The sequence below is a fragment of the Mustelus asterias genome, chromosome 11, assembly GCF_964213995.1.
Source record: "Mustelus asterias chromosome 11, sMusAst1.hap1.1, whole genome shotgun sequence".
In the NCBI taxonomy this organism is placed as follows: Eukaryota; Metazoa; Chordata; class Chondrichthyes; order Carcharhiniformes; family Triakidae; genus Mustelus; species Mustelus asterias.
This window is the reverse complement of record NC_135811.1, coordinates 105,480,537-105,502,062: the sequence shown is the minus strand read 5'-3', so window position 1 is coordinate 105,502,062 and position 21,526 is coordinate 105,480,537. Positions and strand designations below refer to the sequence as shown.

The window sequence follows — 21,526 nt, the reverse complement described above, 5'->3', positions numbered from 1 at the left end:
ATTGGGGCACCCTTCCTCAAGACGTTGGAGCTCCAGGAACCCCCATGGCTTCCACCCAATGCCACGGATGCCCCCCTCCTTTAAAAAGAGCACCCCGATCTCAGTGGAGTCGATTCCCAGCTCTGAGTCCTTATCTTGCCAGAGTGGGGAGCAAACCGTCCATGTTTTTTTTTTGGCTGTTAAAGGGACAAGATCGGGAGAGAAAACTGGCCAATGGAGCTGGAGTCCACACCAGTTTTCTCACCAGAACTGACACTGCCAAATTCCGTCCAATGTGAGAAAGATGTTTATGAGACACGGGGAGCTAAGTGATGAGGATGAGAGCATAACAAAATGGAGCAGATTAATTTCCATATGTTTTATTGATGTGCCCGGTTTTAAATTTCATGGGCCTAAAGATTTTTAAGGGGTTGTGTCTTATTGGTGGACATGCAGAGGTAACCCACTGTGAAATAACATCACTATCTGCACTTCAGATCAGGCCGTGTAGTATTTATTACCGGTACAATCACGTGTTTTAACTGTAGGGCCAATAGGCATCTTGCCTGCTTGCTTGCGAGCCAGTGAGATTCCTGTATCATCGCCTTTGCAAGAGTCCAGCTCTATTACGTGCCAGTGAGGCAAAGTGGCCAGCTGCCGGCCTTGCCTGGAACTGATGACCGCAGAATGTAAATCCTGCCCTACCGTGAGCTGACAGCCAGTCAGATACTGGTAGTTGTCCACCCAACAATATTGAGATCCAGCTTCAGCGAGAGACCCAGAGCGGGATGGAGGTAGCGGAAGAGGGGTGTGGAGGAGGTCAGCAGCAAGGAGCGGCTCCTGATAGGCACGAGTGTCCCTAAGGCCAAGCCCCTCAATCAGGCAGCATGCCAGAAAACGAGCCCCCCCCCCCCCCCCGCCCTGCCCCCACAAAGCCTACACTTCCCCTGGGAGCCTTCAAGCAGACCCATGGTTTTGCTGTTTGGGCTCCTAGGAAGAAATGGGGTTCACACCTGGTTTTTCGCCTCTCGTGATGTTACCGGCCCAGTTTTACCAGCGAAATCAGCTTTGAGCCCTTGATTTCAATAGTCAATGCTTCATTCAAATATAATTAGTGAATTGCAGACAATGTCGTCAGGGCTCACTTGCCCTTACCTGCTCAGTGGTCGAGGTCCTTGCTGGCAAGGATCCCTGATGTAATGGTCTTGCCGGTGGGACCAGAGGCCTTTGAAGCCCCCCTGGCTGGTCAGGGGTAGGGCTGGGCGGTGCCGGCCTGGCACTGTCAGTCTGGCACCCTTGCACCGCCCACCAGGTAGTGTCAAGGGGTTGGGGCCTGAGGGGGTGGGGGCCATGACGAGGTTGGCGGGAAAGCTCCAAGGGGGAGAGGGAAGGGGGATCTCTGCAATCGGGGGCACGGTGATCAGCCAGAGTGGCAATCGGGTGGGGGAATGGGGATCGGCCGGTGTGGCTATCGGGAGGTTGATTGGCCGGGGTGGCAATCAGGGGGATGGAGGACAGCTGGGTTCAAGGTGGGAGGCGGTGTCCAAGTTGGCGATCAGGGAAGGGATAGTTTGATGTCTAGTGGGAGTGGGGAGACCGGCACAGTGAGTGATTAGCAGCGGTCCAAGGGAGGCTGGGGGGGTAGGGGTGACAGGAGATCTCCATGTACACTGGGAGATCCAGGCGCCTGCACAATAGCGCTCTTGGAGCTCAGGTAGCTGGCTTCCCGGCAAGATTAGGCTCCGCCCCCCCCCTGGCGAGAATCGCATCGTGACTCTTTTTCAACTAAATGCTGTACGATTGTGACTGGAGCTCACACAAAAAATCGGTGCAATTCTCTCCCATTTTCACACTTGTTCAGCATTTAGAATTTTTTTTGATAAGATCGCCCCTTGTCGTCAGGCAAGGATACATCAAAAGCAGGAAAGCCAAATAGAAACTAACTGTCATCGCTTGTGGAAGTAATGGGAGCTGGTTTTCATCTCAACAGGAATGATATCCTGTGAGCAATGTCCCAGATTGGTTCATGGATTTTTACCTTTTAGGAATATACAAAGACTGAGATAAAATCCAGCTGCAAAAACTTGCCAACAAGTGTCGACTAGTGCTCTGTGCATCAGAGCAACAAAAACACAGCAGAGCCCTGCAAAAGAATTTGCAGGCAACTCTTTCTCTTATTACTAAAGTAAGTCGCCAGCAAAGCCACAACAGAAAAAGAAACAGGGCAACTTCTCAACTGAACTGCAAAACACTGGAATCTCAAAATGGACTATTCACCTGCTTGGGTCAGTACTGCTGGTACTATGAATTGCAATGGCTGGAACATTCTGTCTGCTCACAGACAAGTCAAAGACTGATTCATATTTTTTTCCCTACTTTTGAACTCAATTATCATTTGTAATCTGTGTGAATGTACATGCATGTGCTTTAATAATTATTCTCACGTTTAGTGGTTAATAAACTCACTTTCTTTAACTCGAAAGCCTGGTTAAAGCAGCTCCTTTTGACACATAACTATATTGGGCTGGAAAAAGGTACCGGCGAGGGAAGGCATCTTGTGACCAATCGAAGGGGTTGCATAAAGAAAGGGAGCCAGTTCTTCCCTCCTCACCCAGGGACATAACAATTTGGGGAACTTCTTCTGAGGACCGTTTGTAATAAGCATCAGGCAATGGAATGAGGCCCTTCAAATGGGGCCTCATCATTACCAAATCAAGGGTCTTAATTAGCAGTGGGGCAAGCAGGCTGTCTACAAGCCTTCCCGCCATGGAGTATTCTGGGCAGAGGTGGGGTCCACATCTGGCACCCCTTCACCCAAACCCTCCAACCTCTCCTCCGGGGAAGACAAATTCTGCCCGTAGGAGTGGAACTTCCATCACCAGTCAGCATATCATAGAGCAGTGACAAGGGAGAAACACTCCATACCCAATAACTCAGCCCACTAAATCTATCCCCTCGTGTCCAGGGGAATGGAAGACTGTGGAAGCAAGGACCAAGGAGGGAGCTGAAGGATGTGTAAACTACTTTGCAACATCACCGGAATCAAAGCACGCGAGGCAATAAGGGGAACTCAAAATACTTTTACAAAAATGCAATCCCTTTATTTCATCTCTTCACAGAAACCACATTAGTTACAGATTGTCATGGCATCGACTTTCAGCACACATCTCACTACTCTACAAATGGAAGATCCCAGATTACAAAAACTCTGTAGATATGTTCAATACAATGACTAATCACAGCTCTTACTGAGCAAACAGTAAAGCCCCATGCATCAGAAAAGAAATACACAGTCTAAACAAAAAATGTATCCAGATTTTTCACAAATTCTTTATATTAAGATTCACGTACAGACACTAATCTAGATGCATCGTGCAATTTCTTAGCATATACATGCATAATTAGAACGCTTTATTATTTAAAAGCAGGAATAAAATGAAGTTCATGTTTAATATGATTACTGACACATCCTTCAGGAGACTATGAAAAATGTCACATTTATGTAAAAAAAAAGCTTAAAAAAAGGCATTTTGTATTTTTTTCACTTTTACATTTTGCTTAAATAGAACTTTTTTTTAATGTTTTCTTCTAAACACACACACATTTGATACATCTCAAACCAATCATTGTTTTATAATCTAATTGGAAAAGACCAAAATCCAGAACAGACATTTCCAACATATTTTGGTTTCAACCAAAAGTAATTCATTTTGAACAACAAATGTGAAAGTGGTTTGGAGTTCTTGCAGTTTATTGGTTGGTAACTTTCTTGGTTGCTGAGAGTGTGTTAAGATTTGCATTTTTTTTCTGTTTGATGAGGTGAATTGTGTTCAGTGTGAGAATGCTCCAATATATCATTACTGACTGAATTTTCACTGCATTTGATTGGTTAACTCAATCATTTTGTGTAAAATATTAACAGTTTTCAGGTATTAAATCTTTCCTGGGCGGGGGGGGATGGGGGTGTGTGCGGGGAGGTGAATGTTTTGTGCCCATCGAATTGAGGAATGTCATTGCTGGAAAACGGAATACTTTCTCCAGATTTGCTTCCAGCTTCAACATTGAGTATCCTCAGTTTTGTCTCGAGTGAGGCTTTATACTCTGTGGATCAATTCGGTCAAATTCAGACTCGACTACTTTGCTGGTCTGGAGTTTCTTGAGCCAAGAAAATAAAACATTGACCAAAAGCACTTACTAATTACTCTGGATAAAAAGGGGCAAATCTCCAGGGGAGGAATAATTGATGAAATAAAGCAAAAGTCACTTTCGTCAGAAAAGACTTCCTATATTGTTTGCGCTGTTTTTAAATGATGTTGGGATGATGGAGTGAAGGAGTTACATTCATGGAAATTACTTCAGTCGGTCCACCCTGTAACAAGGTTTCTTTTTGTATTGGTCTCAGGCAGCCGATTTCTCAGGCTAGTCAAACCCAGTAAAGATTTGACAGCTCGACACTGTAACGTTGATAAAAGTACTTACGCCCCAGCCGATTCTTATCATTTCTCCAGAAACACCAAAATCTAGACTTAATCGGCTAACATTTCAGTATCACGTAGTTCTCTGATCAAAGTACATATGGAGTACAGATGCTTCATTCTGCCCTGGGACATTGTGCCACTTTGTAGGGTGGAGATTTGGAAGCATTTGGTGAATAAACTAAATCTCTAAGAACTGATGGGGTTTATCCCTCTCTCACTGAACAAACTGGGTTCGTGTATGAGGTGATTTGAAATGTTGGATCTGATTTTTATTACTCTTGGATGTCCGATTGAGGTTTTTGTCTCTCCCTGGTTTGTGCACCTTTTGCACAGGAGGCTGGACACATTCTGAAGGGGTTGAACATGCCGGGGACCATGACATTTGTTTTGCATTCATTCCCATTTAGAAAGTGAGGGAGAAAATGTTACCCTCTCATCAGCAGGATTGCATTATTACTATTCACAGGGACGGTGGGTGGTGTAACCGACTGTTGGTTTATTCACAATCATTAGCAGGTCAACACATTTTGGGAAGAAGTTCCCCATTGCTGTCTTCAATTAATTCTTCAACTCATGAAGCATAGACTGAAGACCTTCCACCAAACAGCAAAGCAGATCCCAGCACTCTAGAAACCGCCCTCATTCATCAAACCTCTGAAGTTTTTTTTTCACAAGAAAAATCTTTCACATCACCCAGAGGAAAGGTTTCTAATGAGAAAGCTGGCCCCTGTGAGTTTGTACTAAGGACGTCCCGCTGTGAGAGGGCTCAGCTATGAAGAGGTAATCCAACATATCTAATGGTAACTTCAGAACCAAAACTCATTGTCGTGAGTCACATTCAAACATGAACAATTCTTCACAAAAGGAGTCAGATACAATTCACACAAACTTAATACAAAGTGTTAAAAGACTTCACTTAAAATGTAAAGAAACTTCCTGCAATTGCAAGTAATTGCTTTGTGAATACTATTCTTTGTACAAAAACTATTTAAGACAATATACAAAAAGAATAAGTGAATACATTGACTCTGCCAGGGATATATATACTCTGCAGTTCTAAATATTGACTTAACAGAAATAAATCATTCTTCATATTCTCTATTTTTCAAATCCTGTGCTTTCATAAATATTGTTCCTTGTGGAATTTATTTAATTTTTCTTATTTTAAGGTAAAGTTGTCCAGCTCATGGTGTTTCACCCAATCTACAAGTGCAACCATTGATCAGGACTCGACCTTACTGTGGGCTGGTATTATCAGATCAGATACATCAGATACAAACTGTGTTTCAGAGCTGTACTGTCTTACACCAACTGACCGAGTAATCGGGAGAGAGAAAGTGAGCAGAGAGAATGAGTGGGAAGCCCGAGAAAGAAATGCGAGAGACAGCAAGAGAGAGGGAATGGGTAAAAGACAGCAAAAGTACGGAGGAGTGAGAGAAAATCACAGAATGATTAAAGGAAGGCCTCACATAATCACTTTTACACTCCACATAGCAGGGCTGAGTTTGCTCTGTCAATTGTGATATTGTGCTCATCATTAATTTAGAAAATAAAGCTTTTTTTGAAGTCATAACTGAAGCAAAAAGTGACCAAGAGCCACATTGAAGATGTAGAATGTAGACTGAGACGAAGGGCTATAGATGGGTCAGGCTCACTGCAGCATATTCTTGTGGTGGGTGGCTACAGTGCTGTACTATGTGTCAACACCAGGGGGAGCATAGCTGAAGGGAGGGTCCACCCCTCCAAGATGTAAATAATCTAAAATTCTGAGTCATGGAAAATCAAAGCTGTGGGTGTCCCGGACAGTTCTGACCGCCAGCTCCAATAAAGAAAAGGCAGAGAACTGGTTCGCAACGTAACGCCCATTGGAACACAGCAGAAATGGTCTCTCAGTGCTGACCCCAGCGCAGTCAGGGTCATGGACCAGAGATACCCAGTAAAGTGTAAAAGGCTATTTGGAGACTAAATTTAGAAAGAGGAACGTGATGAGAATTAGAGTTTTTTTTCAGTTTTTATTTTTTTACAAAATATTTCATAATTTTCACACCTATTCTACTGTGATATATCTATAAGTCACTTGTGCTGGTTCCACTATACAAACGAACACACTACAGCTCTGATACCAGTCTGGATCAAGGCAGGTGACTGATTAGCAGATGGTGATTGATGGCAGAAGCGTTGTAGGCGCACGGTGCACATTCTCCGTGAATCAATCATCCTCTTCTCGCAGCCCCCTTGCCGGGTTTGGGTGTGGGAGAGGGAGGTGGAGGAGAGGAGGAAATGGGAGGGGGGAATTGGAAAGGGGGACGGGGGCGGTGACTGCAGAGAAGATCATGTTGCTTGAAGCCGGTGAAATGGAAGCTCTTTAAAGACTCCAGAGATGCAGCGATTCAGCACAGAGGGCAGCAGCAGCAGAAGGAGCAAAGCAAGACGTCTTGGAATGAAAGGGACAGGAGACAGTGATGAAAAGGTTTGTTGGGTTTCACCACAGTCCAGGATTGGGACCTGTACCTGCCACAGGTGTGAAAGCAAGCAACAAGCTGGGAGGCCAGCGATTGGCCAGGAGCAGGGAGGCCGGCGATTGGCCAGGAGCAGGGAGGCCGGCGATTGGCCAGGAGCAGGGAGGCCGGCGATTGGCCAGGAGCGCTACCCAGTTCTGGATAAGGACAGGTTTTCAACAGAGGTTGGTAAAGTCTTGGGACAAGTGGCTGAAGCAGGAATGGGATCTGTACCAGGATCTGGAGGCAGGACAAGGTCCTTAGCAGCAGCATCACAGAAGAAGAAACTTCTTTTATTACCCCCCATCGGCAGTCTGAGGACCTCCACAGGTCTCGACAGATTTCAGGAGGCAGTCTGGCCAGAGGCAACCTTACCATGACTTTGGCCCTTACAACAGCTAATCCCATCATTATTACAGAACGTAAAACTGAACCAGGCAAAGTCCAAAACACACAACAAAAAGACAGCAAAGCAGGAGCAGCAAGGAAAGGAGGGAAAGAGACAAGAAATCAACATTAGAATCTTCATACATTGAATATTCTGCATTTTCGAGGTGACAATGATACATAACAAAGAACTGACTGAAGACAATTGAACAGAAAGCATAAGAACATAAAACAGGAGCGGGTGTGGAGCAGACGTCCCCTCAAGCCTGCTCCACCGTTCAACACCTGATCTGCTTCAATTCCACTTTCCTGCCCATTCCCAGATCCCTCGATTCCCTCAACAAACCAAACATCTGCCTTTCCCAACCCTCAGCATCCTCAATGAGCGAGCATTCACAGCCCTCTGAGTGAAGAAATTCCCCCTCATTCTGGTCCTCAATGATCAGCCCCTTACCCTGACACTGTGCCCCTGGATCCTTCAGCCAGCTGAGACAAGCTCTGTGTCTACCCTGTCAAACCCCTTCAGAATTGTGGATGTTTCACTGAGATTACCTCTCAGTCCTCGGAGAGCCTCGATGTACCCAAACTCCCAGCAAAGGACAATCCCTCACTGCAGGAACCAACCTGGTGAACTTTCACCGTGCTGCCTCCTGGGTAATTGTATCTTTCCTTAAATAAGATCCAAACTGACCGTCCTCCAGGATTGGGATTTGATAGAACCTCAGGACACTCACTGGGAGTGGGTGATGGGGGAATAATTGAGTGCAGGAGGAGGGGGGGCCGGAAGGGTAACCCACCCGCCCAGCGATGTGTATCCTGAGCCAATTGGGGAGACCACCTTGAGAGGGGCTTGGGTTGGGGGGAGGGGCTCTCAAAATTGGCAAACACCCCCCTAACTCCTCGCCAAGCAAGCCCCAAATTTCATCAGAATCTGTCTGACTGCTGCCACCCCCCCCCCCCCCCCCCCCCCCCTCCGAACCTTACACCCTGACCTGGTCTCCTCCTTCACTGCTGCTCTTGCTTGGTCATAGTCCCAGGGGTGGTCCCTGTTCCCAGGGGTGGTCCCTGTTCCTATCAGTGCTGCTGGGACTGAAGGGCTTGTTTAGGAGAGAAAAACCTCATCCAAAAAGGAGCCCCTGTGAGTGAGCAGGTTCATTGTTTGCTGCTTGAAAGGTCAGGGAGAGGCCGGGGTGGATTGTCCTGGGCTCTCTGACTCGGGAATGTCACGACCTGTTAACTTTCTGTGTTCCTGAATCAGGCCACCGCCGCCCCCCTCTCCCCCCCCCCTCCCCCCCCCGCCAAGCTTCTCGTAACATCAACCACATCCATAACAGGATGGGACAGAACAGGAGGTGAGTCAAACACTCACTCGAGAGGAATAAGGAGAATCTGGATCTGAGGGCTGGGATTCTGAGGGAGGTGGTGACAGAGAGCGGTCACAGTTAAGGTTGCCAACTCTGCCTGGACATAATCCTGGAGGTTTGATCAAGTCATCATGTGACCTTGGATCAGGTGACATTTGCCCTTGTTTATCGCCAAGAGGGCAAGCAAGTCCCATTGGCTGAGGAACTGAAACAGCAAAAGTCAGGGATGGAGTGGGAGTCTGGGGAAGTGGAGCAGCAGGTGGGGTGAGGAGGGGGGGGGGTGAGGGGTGGGGGTGAGGGGGGGGGGGTGGGTGAGGGGGGGTGAGGGGGGGATGAGAGCGGGGGGGGTGAGAGCGGGGAGGGTGAGAGCGGGGGGGTGAGAGCGGGGGGGTGAGAGCGGGGGGGTGAGAGCGGGGGGTGTGAGAGCGGGGGGGTGAGAGCGGGGGGGGTGAGAGCGGGGGGGGGTGAGAGCGGGGGGGGGGGTGAGGAGCGGGGGGGGTGAGAGCGGGGGGTGAGAGCGGGGGGGGTGACAGAGTGGGGTGTGACAGCGGAGGAGGTGAGAGCAGGGGGTGTGTGACAGCGGGGGGGGTGACAGCAGGGGGGGGTTGAGAGCGGGGGGGGTGACAGTGGGGGAGGGTGAGGGGGGGTGACAGCGGGGGGGGGATGAGAGGGGGGGTGACAGCGGGGGGGGTGACAGTGGGGGAGGGTGAGAGGGGGGTGACAGCGGGGGGAGGGGTGGTGAGAGGGGGGTGAGAGGGGGGGTGACAGCGGGGGGGTGAGAGTGGGAGGGGGTGACAGCGGGGGGGGTGACAGCGGGGGGTGACAGCGGGGGGGGTGTCAGCGGGGGGGGTGACAGCGGGGGGGGGTGACAGCGGGGGGGGTGACAGCGGGGGGGGTGACAGCGGGGGGGGGGGTGACAGCGGGGGGGGGTGACAGCGGGGGGGGTGACAGCGGGGGGGTGACAGCGGGGGGGGGTGACAGCGGGGGGGTGACAGTGGGGGGGTGAGAGTGGGAGGGGCTGACAGCGGGGGGGGTGACAGCGGGGGGGGTGACAGCGGGGGGGGTGTGACAGCGGGGGGGCTGACAGCGGGGGGGGTGACAGCGGGGGGGTGACAGCGGGGGGGGTGACAGCGGGGGGGGGTGTGACAGCGGGGGGGGTGACAGCGGGGGGGGTGACAGCGGGGGGGTGACAGCGGGGGGTGGGGTGACAGCGGGGGGGGGGTGGTGACAGTGGGGGGGGGTGAGAGTGGGAGGGGGCTGACAGCGGGGGGGGTGACAGCGGGGGGCTGACAGCGGGGGGGGTGACAGCGGGGGGTGGGGTGACAGCGGGGGGGGTGTTGACAGTGGGGGGGGGTGAGAGGGGGTGGTGACAGCAGGGGGGGTGGTGACAGCGGGGGGGGTGACAGCATGGGGGGGTGACAGCAGGGGGGGGTGGTGACAGCGGGGGGGGTGGTGACAGCGGGGGGGGGGGGTGACAGCATGGGGGGGTGACAGCAGGGGGGGGTGACAGCAGGGGGGGTGACAGCAGGGGGGGGTGCTGACAGCAGGGGGGTGAGAGGGGGGTGACAGCAGGGGGGGGGGGGGGGTGAGGGGGGGGTGATGAGTCATGTAAATCCGGGTTTATTCGGTGTCCACATTAGTCCAGAGTTTGACTTTGGTGCAAATTAAATCCGAGTGTTAAAGACAATGTGGCCGCCTGGATGGGGAAAGGAAACCATTTCAATGCCTGAACTCTCCCTTCCTGCCACAAGGTGGCGGTCCACGCGCTGTGCTGCCATCTCATGGGCAGACTCACCAATGACTGCAGGGAGGCAGATGAGATACAATCGGGAAGCACAGGAGACCATTCAGCCCATTGTGCCTGTGCTGGCTCTTTGGTAAAGCAATCCAAATAGTTCCACTCTCCCGGCCTTTCCCCAGAGACCTGCAAACGTTTTTGACTTCAAGTATTGAATTAAGTTTCTGCTGAATGTGCTGTTTATCACCAAGGCAACAGATTCTAAATGGGATTTTAAAAATAAATCTCTTTGGTTATTTTACTAATTATTTGGCAATTTGTCATTGTTTTTTATTTATTTTTTCATGGGACAGGGGCGTCACTGGCTGGGCCAGCAATTTGTTGCCCTTTCCTAATTGCCCTTTGAACTGAGTGGCTTGCTGGGCCATTTCAGAGGACAGCTAAGAGTCACCCACATTGCTGTGGCTCTGGAGTCCCATGTAGGCCAGACCAGGTAAGGACGGCAGATTTCCTTCCCTAAAGGACATTAGTGATCCAGATGGGTTTTTCCAACAATCAATGATAGTTGTCAACAAAGATTAGCTTTTTATCCCAGCTGCCATGGTGTGATTTGAACCCGTTTCCTGGAACATTCTGGATTACTAGTCCAGTGGCATTACCACTACGCCACCACCTACTCACTTTTGTATTTACCGAGTACTGGGGTAGATGGAGAGGCACTGACTGAAAGCAGAGCTTTGAGACCTGTCCCAGACACTGCAAACAAAACAAGTGATTTCCCATCAAACTGACAGGCCATTGAAAGTCTGCACCTCCTCAATACATTTGCATTCACCTCTCTGTCCTTGCTGTAAATAACCTGCTGGGGCCACTTTTCTCTTTAAACTCTCTGCCTGTCAATCTTTGATCTTAAAGGAAGCATTTTCAACATGGACAGTTCAGGTTCCTGAACCAGGTTACTGAGCTTGTGTTGGGGGTGGGGGAAGTGCTTACTGCACGCTCTCACCCGCGGAGAGGTACAGTCACTCACTCCATCCAGTACCCGTGGGTACACACAGGCCAGCAGCAATCTTCACTGGTCTGCGTGCATGTGTCTATATGTGTATGCACATGTGCGTAGACATATATGTATACACACATACATATATGCGCACACATGTACACACACATACAAACAGGCGTTTTGGTATTCAGACGCAAATATTTGACACCAATCTCGATAATGTCTGTCTGACGGTGAACCTAATTATGACAGTGGTGCAAAAATGGGTTCAGAGTGAATATGTGACTGGCCGACCCCTCACCTGGCTGGCCCCTCACCTGGCTGGCCCCTCACCTGGCCGACCCCTCACCTGGCCGGCCCCTCACCTGGCCGACCCCTCACCTGGCCGGCCCCTCACCTGGCCGACCCCTCACCTGGCTGGCCCCTCACCTGGCCGACCCCTCACCTGGCCGGCCCCTCACCTGGCCGACCCCTCACCTGGCCGGCCCCTCACCTGGCCGACCCCTCACCTGGCCGACCCCTCACCTGGCCGACCCCTCACCTGGCCGACCCCTCACCTGGCCGACCCCTCACCTGGCTGACCCCTCACCTGGCCGACCCCTCACCTGGCCGACCCCTCTCCCCTGATTAACCCCCACCGCCCCCCCCCCCCCCCCCCCGCAATCCCTAAACCCAGTTTTCTTTCTCATTCAGTGAAGTTCTGTGTGGGTCTTGGTGTGGAAACAGTTGCTGTTTTGCCAGAAGCTCACACAGACTGTGCCCAATTTCAGGCCCGTGCCCGGGTCCTCTCCGGGTCCCAGCGCTGCTCAGGCCCTGGAACCTGCTCCAGGGATTGACTGGGAGACAATCGGATACCGGTGTGTTTGTCTGGAGAGTGAGAGGGAGGATGGGCTGGTGCAGGAATCGAGCAGGGGATAGGACAGTGACTCAGTATTGAGACCGCTTTAACTTAAATGCTCACTTTTTGTTTAGAAGTAAACTACCTGCTGACTGCCCTGCTGGCCCTGCACCTTCAGATACTCTTCCCGATGTCTGATATGTTTCAGCTTCTCGCCGCTGCTGTATTGCTGTTTGAGTTTGGGAGCTGCCGGAATTGCAATCCTGCTCTGGGGTGAGGGAACGCCCCCAGCCTGGGACAGAGAGAAAAGAGACAAACAATGAACACACACTCACCAGACCAACACTCAACACAGGGGCTGAATAACCCCCCCCACCCCGCCCCTCCAACCACCCCCTCCCCCCTCCAACCACCCCCTCCCCCACAACCCCAATCAACCCCCGCCCCCTTCCCAGCCCAACTACCCCCCTCCCCCCCAACCCCAATCAACCCCCGCCCCCTCCCCAGCCCAAGCACCCCCATCAACACCCCCCACCCCCTCCCCAGCCCAACCACCCCTTCCCCAGCCCAACCACCCCCATCAACACCCCTCCCACCCCCCACAGGATTTACCCCCCCGACCGGAACGGCCCCCTGTGCCGAAGGTCAATAAAGAAACTCAGAAGAGTTGCAGGGAGAGGGAGTGGTCACTTTTTGTTATTCTATTTCTCGTCCTATCCTCTGCCAGGAGGGAGCATTTGGGACAATGAACAACCCGCCATGTCCCCCATCCCGCTTTCCCCCCTGCTCTCTTTCCCCAAACTCATTATTCCCCGTCTCCCCCATCTCCATCCTCCCCCCCCTATCACCGCCCCCCTCCCCCCTCCCCAGTCACTATGTAAATCCTGGCCAATCTCTGGCAGGGGAACAGTGGCCTGTGGTTCCTCTTCCAAAGACCAACTGTTACGTTTCCAGCATTTGCAGGTTTTGAACGATTTGTGTGGAATTAATATTTAAATTTTGTAGCACCTTCATCTACAAAGCTGCTGCTTTGGAATTTGGGAATTGAAGGGTTAAAATCAGAAGGCTGGGTGTAGCGGGGAGGGTGTCGGGGGGTGTGGGGGGTGGGGGGGGGGTTGTGGGGGGTGGGGGGTGTGGGGGGCGGGGGGGGTGTGGGGGGAACCCAGCTGCCAGTGAGCAGATCCCCAATGTATCTGTGATTGCCCCATTTACAAAATAAACTCAGCCAATTAAACGCCTCCCAGCGCTTCACCCACAGTGTGGTCCCTGTTGTAATGCGGATCACCCAGAGAGTTGGGAATCTTTGGAATTCTCTATCCCAGAGGGTTGTGGGTGCTCCATCATTGGATAGATTGGAGGAGGGGGTGAGGGAACAGAAACAACACCTTGAGGGCCCTACAATGATCCTGAAGCCTCTCGGGATGGGGGAGGGGTGAGTCTGATGCTCTCGCGCTGGGACCCCAACTGGAAATGACCATTTACTGGGTATCGGGAGAGAAAAGGACCACGAGTCACTCCGGGTGAAAACTGACCAGTCGCTGTGAGGTTTCAGATCGGATCCAGAAGTGGGAGAGGAGAGAACGTAACAGCAAACTGTGTGAACAGGAGGCGTCTTCAGTGGTGTGTGTGTGAGAAAGGGCCTGATGTTTCAGAGTGATCGTCAAGAACAAAATAAAAACCCTTCCGCCCAGAATGTGCTGCTGTCTCGGGGTTAAATTCTGTTTCCAATATTCCTGACAAAAAAAACATGCAAATGCTGGAACTTAACAGAAAATTCCCCAATCTCGGAATCTGGAGGAATGAGTGAACCTGGTTTTTGATGCTGAGCATCTGGATATCACACGACTCTCTGTAACCAGGGGTTAAGCACAGGTATCCAGATAACTACTTAACTGATTTAGCTCATGAGTTGTTATCCCACTAGTTAAAAACCTACATCAGCCCATCAAGAGCAGCCTTCGATTACCTCATAGTTATTAATCCTTCAAAGATCAACAAAGAGATTAGAAAATAATTTCACACCAGGCCACATTTTCCCGTGATCAGAGGTTGAAGGAACAACATCAGAATGGCAAGCGGTAATTCCTCCCTTTTAGTGACTTGCTATAGGCTGAATACACACAGCAGAGAGTAGCCGTCACATCCCACGTCCGCCAAGTCTCTCCGATGGCAACAACACCTCGGGATGACTTGGTCACATTCACTTCCTGCTCCCTGAATTGGATATGGACGTGACTGATTCTGCTGCAGGTTGTGTTCAGTGTTAAAGGGGCAATGCCTTCCGGATTGTTCAGGATGCAGAACGTAGCCCACATCTGCAAGGAGCTGTCACTTGCCATGATGTAAACGGCACCAGTTCTTTAAACCCCTCCACCCCCAACGCCACCCAAAAAATGAACTTTGGCAATTCTACCCCTCCCCCATGAAGACAATGCCCCTTTAAATCGCACAGTAAGAGTAAACTACAAGACAAGGTAAGATCACACACGAATCAATGAAGAAATCTGAAAATTGCAATTCTAGAAAGATTCACAGCATTCCAAGAAGAGAAATTCGATTAGCTTTAAGAAGATCAGTAGATCAGGCAGGGTCTGTGATTCTGAGTGGGGTCAGTTTATCGATCATCTTCATTCAGACTGCAGGAATCAGAAATCAACTAAATCTACATTGGAAAAGAAAGCAGCAAGTCACTCGAGCTTTACGGGCAGACCCAGAGGGTTTAAGGAATAGGAGCAGTGCGTCTAGACGTGATTCAGCGGTAACGGAATGATTGTGGAGACACAGCCAGGAGAAGATGGGACCACAGGCAAGGCCCCAGGAGAGCAGGAGGCAAAGTGCAGAAGGTAAGAGAAATGAAAATGGAACCTTTGCGTCTGCTGGCGGCAGTTGGGGCTTTGGGAGAAGGGGCGGCTTGACTTTAGAAGTTGGAGACAGGCTTTCTTTCGAGGTGGAGAGTGCGAGGGATGGTTGCGCCATCGGATGTGAAACGTCCACAGGAGGTTGGTTAGAAGCAGCGTAAATGTTGGGATCATCCACCAACTCCTCTCTTGTCTCATGGATGTTGGGGTCATTTAAAAATTCCTTGGAAAATATGAAATCGTTGCCTGGATGTTGGCTGATTTGGCTAATGGTGGATTCCAATTCCCTGATCGTCTCCTCGAGGCTATCCATCCTCTTGTAGGCGCTGTTTTTGATTTCCTCCGTTCTGGCAAAAGCTGTGGTTGTGTTTTGTGTTTTCGGTGGCCTGCTCTTCTCAATCTGGTTAATCTGGTATTTCTTCACTTCTGTCTGCTTTTTACCTGTTACTTTGTCAATCTTTTCCTCCTCTTCGTAAATAACCACTTGCAAGATTTTTCTTCCAGTTTTCGTTCCCGATTCGATAGCTTTCGTCAACGCATTCAGCTGCTGTTTGGGAAGCTGAATCTTAACGCTCTTCGAATTTCCACTTTTTAAATCTGTTGTCTCGGGAGATGTAACATTCGGAATGGAATTTAAAGGTTTCACGTCCGAAATTGCGTCATCAAATTTCACGTCACTTTCTGATGGATTTATAGATGTCTGATTGTTTGATTCTGAGTTGGGAAGCACAACAACTCCATCCGAAACGGAGGAAAGTGTTGAAGCTTCTTCTTGCTGCTCCAATAGGATTGAAGGTGTTTGTGTTTCCCGATTGGAGTCTTTCTCTCCCATCGCTGTTTGAAATTCTTCATCATACTCTTCGAATACAGTTGACAGCCTCTTATAAGCTGTCCTGATGTCCATGGGTTCCTCAAATATAACAACAACTGGCTTCTCATCCAAGGAGATGATTGGTCCTTTCTCCTCAGCTTGAGCTCGGATTGGATCCTGTGGCAGGAAGCCTTCCGACGTCACTTCCTTCCCTGAAGAAACATTCCAGGTCTGGATGTCCTCACCTTTCACGATGTCCTGAACCTCTCTCCGGGATAACGCTTGGATCTGGTTTTCCGTTATCATAAAAGCCACATTTTCTTCAGCATCTCCAGCGCAGGCCGCTACCTCCGTGCCATTGGTGGGATCTGATCCAGGTGTTGGAGAGCTTTCCAGCTGCTGGTCTTGGATTTCTTCTGCCTCAGAGTTTTCCTGGTCTGGGGGAGGGGGTTGGGATCCTGTCTGGTTGGATTGTTCCAGGGATTTTTCAAGCAACATAAACTCTTCCAAGACGATTGCAGATGGCACAAACTGCATCCAGCTGTCGGGGCTGGACAGTGCCTGTTGACCCTGCGGAGGAAGAGAGTCCTGACTCCTTCCGGCAGCTTCCGTGTCCTCCAGCACTCTATCCGCCTCCTCCTTGTGTGGGGTAGTCAATGCTGTTTCTTCAGCAGCCTCAGACTCAATCATTTGATAAACATTAGGAGTACGGGAAGCAGATGTCGACACGGTCTGAGGGAGCTGGAATAGGCTTGGGGAAGTTGGGACATCTATTTCCTACAGATGTAGATGTTGATAACACACAAGGAAATAAATTAATAATTAGTTACCAGTAATGACCCTCACAGTTGATGCAAACTCCATTGTCAACCTTAATGGAAGGAATCTCAATGATGATTAATGGAAATTTACAGATAACCAAAAATCTCCACAACCTCGTCATAAAAATCCGGTACAACATACAAAAAAATAAAGATAATTCAATATTTCTTGGGCCATGATTGTGTCAAAGTTCCACTGCAGTGAGACCAAATATTCTGATCTTCAACAATTCTAAAGGGCAATCAGGAGATAAATAAAGCAGCATCCAATGTTCTTGCTGGAATTTCCGTGTTTAGTTTGAACTTTGCTCTTTTGTTGATTGAAAAATGTTCCGGTGGAATGCGGGGCTGAGTGTCAAATAAATCTGATCGGGAAGAGGGGGAAGGGGGAGGGGGGATTGGGGGAGGGGGTGTTGGGGAGGGGGGGATTGGGGGGAGGGGGGATTGGGGGAGGGGGGAATTGGGGGGAGGGGGGATTGGGGGAGGGGGGGATTGGGGGAGGGGGGGAGGGGGGATTGGGGGAGGGGGGAGGGGGCATTGGGGGAGGGGGGGATTGGGGGAGATTGGGGGGGAGGGGGGATTGGGGGAGGGGGGATTGGGAGAGCGGGGGAGGGGGGATTGGGGGAGCGGGGGAGGGGGGAGGGGGGATTGGGGGAGGGGGGGATTGGGGGAGGGGGGATTGGGGGAGGGGGGATTGGGGGGGAGGGGATTTGGGGGGGAGGGGGGGTGGGGGAGGGGGGGATTTGGGGGGGTGGGAGGGGATTTGGGGGAGGGGGGGATTTGGGGGAGGGGGGGATTTGGGGGAGGGGGGATTTGGGGGAGGGGGGGATTTGGGGGAGGGGGGGGTTTGGGGGAGGGGGGATTGGGCGGAGGGGGGGATTGGGGAGAGGGGGGAGGGGGATTGGGGGGAGGGGGATTGGGGGAGGGGGATTGGGGGGATGAGGGGAGGGGGATTTGGGGGAGGGGGATTGGGGGAGTGGGGGAGGGGGATTGGGGGAGGGGGGATTGGGGTGGGGGGATTGGGGAGGGGGATTGGGGAGGGGGAGAGGGGGATTGGGGTGGATTGGGGGGAGGGACATTGGGGAGAAGGGGGGGATTTGGACAGTGGGGGAGATGGTGCAACAGTGGAGGGCAAATTAAACATCATGGAGGGGGGGAGGGGGTTTCTACACATGTTCCTGTTCACCTGACCCACAAGCAGTGCTCGAAGAGCATTTAACTTGATGGATCAAATCTTTGTACCTCGCTTCACTGATGGGTTCCCTTGAGGATCAGGAAACTCAGTCTGCGGGTGTTAAAATCTAAACTTTACTTAAAATAACTCTGTGTCAAATGTCATTCCTTAAAGAATACTTTCCTACATTAAGGGCGCGATTTTCCCAGCCTGCTGCACTGCATGACTAATGCAGTGGGCTGGGATATGTCTGCGGAGGTGCTGCAGCAGGATCATTGGTCGCGATTTTCCTGGGCCAGTTTCTATGGTATGATCAGCCTCGCCCTGGGAAACAGCATGAAGAGGATTACGCTGTTGAAATTGCAATTTGAATTTCATTAGCGAGCCCGGGACAGTATCGCCCAGTCTCGCTAATGTTTCCAAACCCACTGGGGGAGATTCCCACCAGCGGAGGTTAAAGCTCGTCCCCAGGAACCAGGCCATTGAGACCCCCCTGGGAGGTTAGAGGTGGGGTGGTGGCCTTTGGGCAGTGTCAGCCTGGCACCTGGCACTGCCTGCTGGGCACCCTGGCACTGCCTACTGGGCACCCTGGCACTGCCTACTGGGTGGGGTCTGAGGGGGTGTGTGGCCAGACCAGGGCTGGCCAATTGCACAACAATCGCTATAGAAGAGAGGGGGGGGGTGATTGGAACTAGCCATGGGGAGGGGGTGGGTGGGGAGGCTGGCGATGGAGGAGGTCAGTGCGTATGCGCCAATCTCCCTGCTGAGAGATCGATGCGGCGCAGTGGCCCGCTCAGCGTTCCCTGAATCTCCCGTTCCCTGCCCATTGGGCACTTAGTTTTTCTTTGGGAAAGTCACCCCCTTAACATGCAATATAAAAACAAGTTGCTTTTGTGAAAATTTCCCAAAAGATTCTAAATGTTTGCTTTTGCCTTGTTGTTTACTTGGACGTGTGATTAATGTTTAAATTAGAAACTATTTGATGTCAGAGGTTTGTAAGGATGGTTCTAATGTGCTTCCTCATCATAGAATCTACAGTGCAGAAGGAGGCCATTCGGTCCATCGAGCCTGCACCAATCCCACCCAGGTCCTATCCCACCCAAGCCCTATCCTCGTAACCCCATATATTTACCCTGCTAGTCCCCCTGACACTAAGGGGCAATTTAGCATGGCCAATCAACCTAACCCACACATGTTTGGACTGTGGGAGGAAACCGGAGCACCCGGAGGAAACCCACGCAGACATGGGGAGAATGTGCAAACTCCGCACAGACAGTGACCCAAGTTGGGAATTGAACCTGGGTCCCTGGCGCTGTGAGGCAGCAGTGCTAACCACTGTGCCATCCCTGTGTCTACTGTGGCATTGCTCCTGGTGACCTGGGTGTGACCGGCTCAGTGTGAGACAGGATTAGTAACCGTGACTCCAAGAAAAAATGTTTCTGATACAAACACTTTCACTAAAGTACGGGGTGCTAACAGATAAAACCACTTGGAATATAGTGTTCAATTCTGGTTGCCACACTACCAGAAGGATGTGGAGGCTTTGGAGAGGGTACAGAAAAGATTTACCAGGATGTATGGAGGGCATTAGCTATGAGGAGAGGTTGGAGAAACTTGGTTTATTCTCACTGGAACGACGGAGGTTGAGGGCGACCTGATAGAAGTCTACAAGATTATGAGGGGCATGGACAGAGTGGATAGTCAGAAGCTTTTTCCCAGGGTGGAAGAGTCAATTACTAGGGGGCACAAGTTTATGGTGCGAGGGGCAAGGTTTAAAGGAGATGTACGAGGCAAGTCTTTTTACACAGAGGATGGTGGGTGCCTGGAACTCGCTGCCGGGGGAGGTAGTGGAAGTGGCTTTTAAGGGGCGTCTTGACAAATACATGAATAGGATGGGAATAGAGGGATGTGGTCCCCGGAAGGGTAGGGGGTTTTAGTTCAGTTGGGCAGCATGGTCGGTGCAGGCTTGGAGGGCCGAAGGACCTGTTCCTGTGCTGTAATTTTCTTTGTTCAGGTGTAATTCCATTGACGAAAGGTAAAATATCCGTAATGGAGAATGAGTGAAACGGAGAGTGTGATGATTGAGAAATCATTTTGAATTTTTAATATGAAGAATTGGTTTTATATCATTCCAATGCGCTGAGTTAATTTTCAATTAAGTGAGAGGATTAGAATTAATTTGCTGATTTGGAACAATTTCTATTAATCGCAATGAGATGGAAGAGGTTTTGCCGGGAAAACATCTCACAATCCAATGATTTTCAAATCTGCTTCGTGCAGTGTGAGGTAACAGAGGATGACCATCTGTTTCCGAAGCTTATTCTGATTCCTCTGCCTCTTGGACAGAGGCAGCAATCTGAAATAGTGTTTGTTATGATAATAAAAAGGCATGTTCTCTGCCAAAGCAGCTGCAGTTAATGTATCTGTGCACCAGTTATACCTGAAACAGTTTTGTTCATTCATTCTCCCACACACACACACATTCACCGGTTGTAGATTGCAACACTGCCCTCTCTGTCGAGGAGTTTGTGGATAACATTAGCTCAGTAATGGCTGCCTGCAGTTCAATGTGTTCCAGACACAACTCCAATCAATCCACGCCATCAATACCCAACACCTCCACCAATCAATAACCCCAAATATTTCCGCCAATCCATGCCAGATCCAGACCCACTTTATTACCAGGAACGGGTCCCGTCTGCTCCACACACACAACACGGGTCCCGTCTGCTCCACACACACAACACGGGTCCCGTCTGCTCCACACACACAACATGGGTCCCGTCTGCTCCACACACACAACACGGGTCCCGTCTGCTCCACACACACAACATGGGTCCCGTCTGCTCCACACACACAACACGGGTCCCGTCTGCTCCACACACACAACATGGGTCCCGTCTGCTCCACACACACAACACGGGTCCCGTCTGCTCCACACACACACAACACGGGTCCCGTCTGCTCCACACACACAACACGGGTCCCGTCTGCTTCACACACGCAACACGGGTCCCGTCTGCTCCACACACACAACACGGGTCCCGTCTGCTTCACACACACAACACGGGTCCCGTCTGCTCCACACACACACAACACGGGTCCTGTCTGCTCCACACACACACAACACGGGTCCCGTCTGCTCCACACACACACAACACGGGTCCCGTCTGCTCCACACACACACACAACACGGGTCCCGTCTGCTTCACACACACAACACGGGTCCCATCTGCTTCACACACACAACACGGGTCTCGTCTGCTTCACACACACAACACGGGTCCCGTCTGCTTCATATACACAACATGGGTTCCGTCTGCTTCATACACACAACACGGGTCCCGTCTGCTCCACACACACAACACGGGTCCCGTCTGCTTCACACACACAACACGGGTCCCGTCTGCTCCACACACACACAACACGGGTCCCGTCTGCTCCACACACACACAACACGGGTCCTGTCTGCTCCACACACACACAACACGGGTCCCGTCTGCTCCACACACACACAACACGGGTCCCGTCTGCTCCACACACACACACAACACGGGTCCCGTCTGCTTCACACACA

General features: G+C 51.0%; 1 protein-coding gene across 3 annotated transcripts in view; it reads right to left on the bottom strand.

Moving 5' to 3' along the window:
• Positions 1-3,068: 3,068 nt before the first annotated feature.
• The window catches only part of LOC144500761 (sickle tail protein homolog), a 34,947-nt gene continuing 16,489 nt past the window's right edge, over positions 3,069-21,526 (bottom strand). For 2 of the 3 annotated variants that reach the window (XM_078224170.1, XM_078224171.1), the window contains 3 exons: positions 15,151-16,731; positions 12,420-12,577; positions 3,069-7,397 (listed from right to left, as the gene is read on the bottom strand). In XM_078224170.1, the coding sequence (XP_078080296.1) occupies positions 6,848-7,397; positions 12,420-12,577; positions 15,151-16,731 (2,289 nt within the window). In that variant the 3' untranslated portion in view covers positions 3,069-6,847. Of the gene's footprint in view, positions 7,398-12,159; positions 12,578-15,150; positions 16,732-21,526 lie in introns of those variants that run through there. The other variant, XM_078224172.1, reaches the window with a different exon arrangement.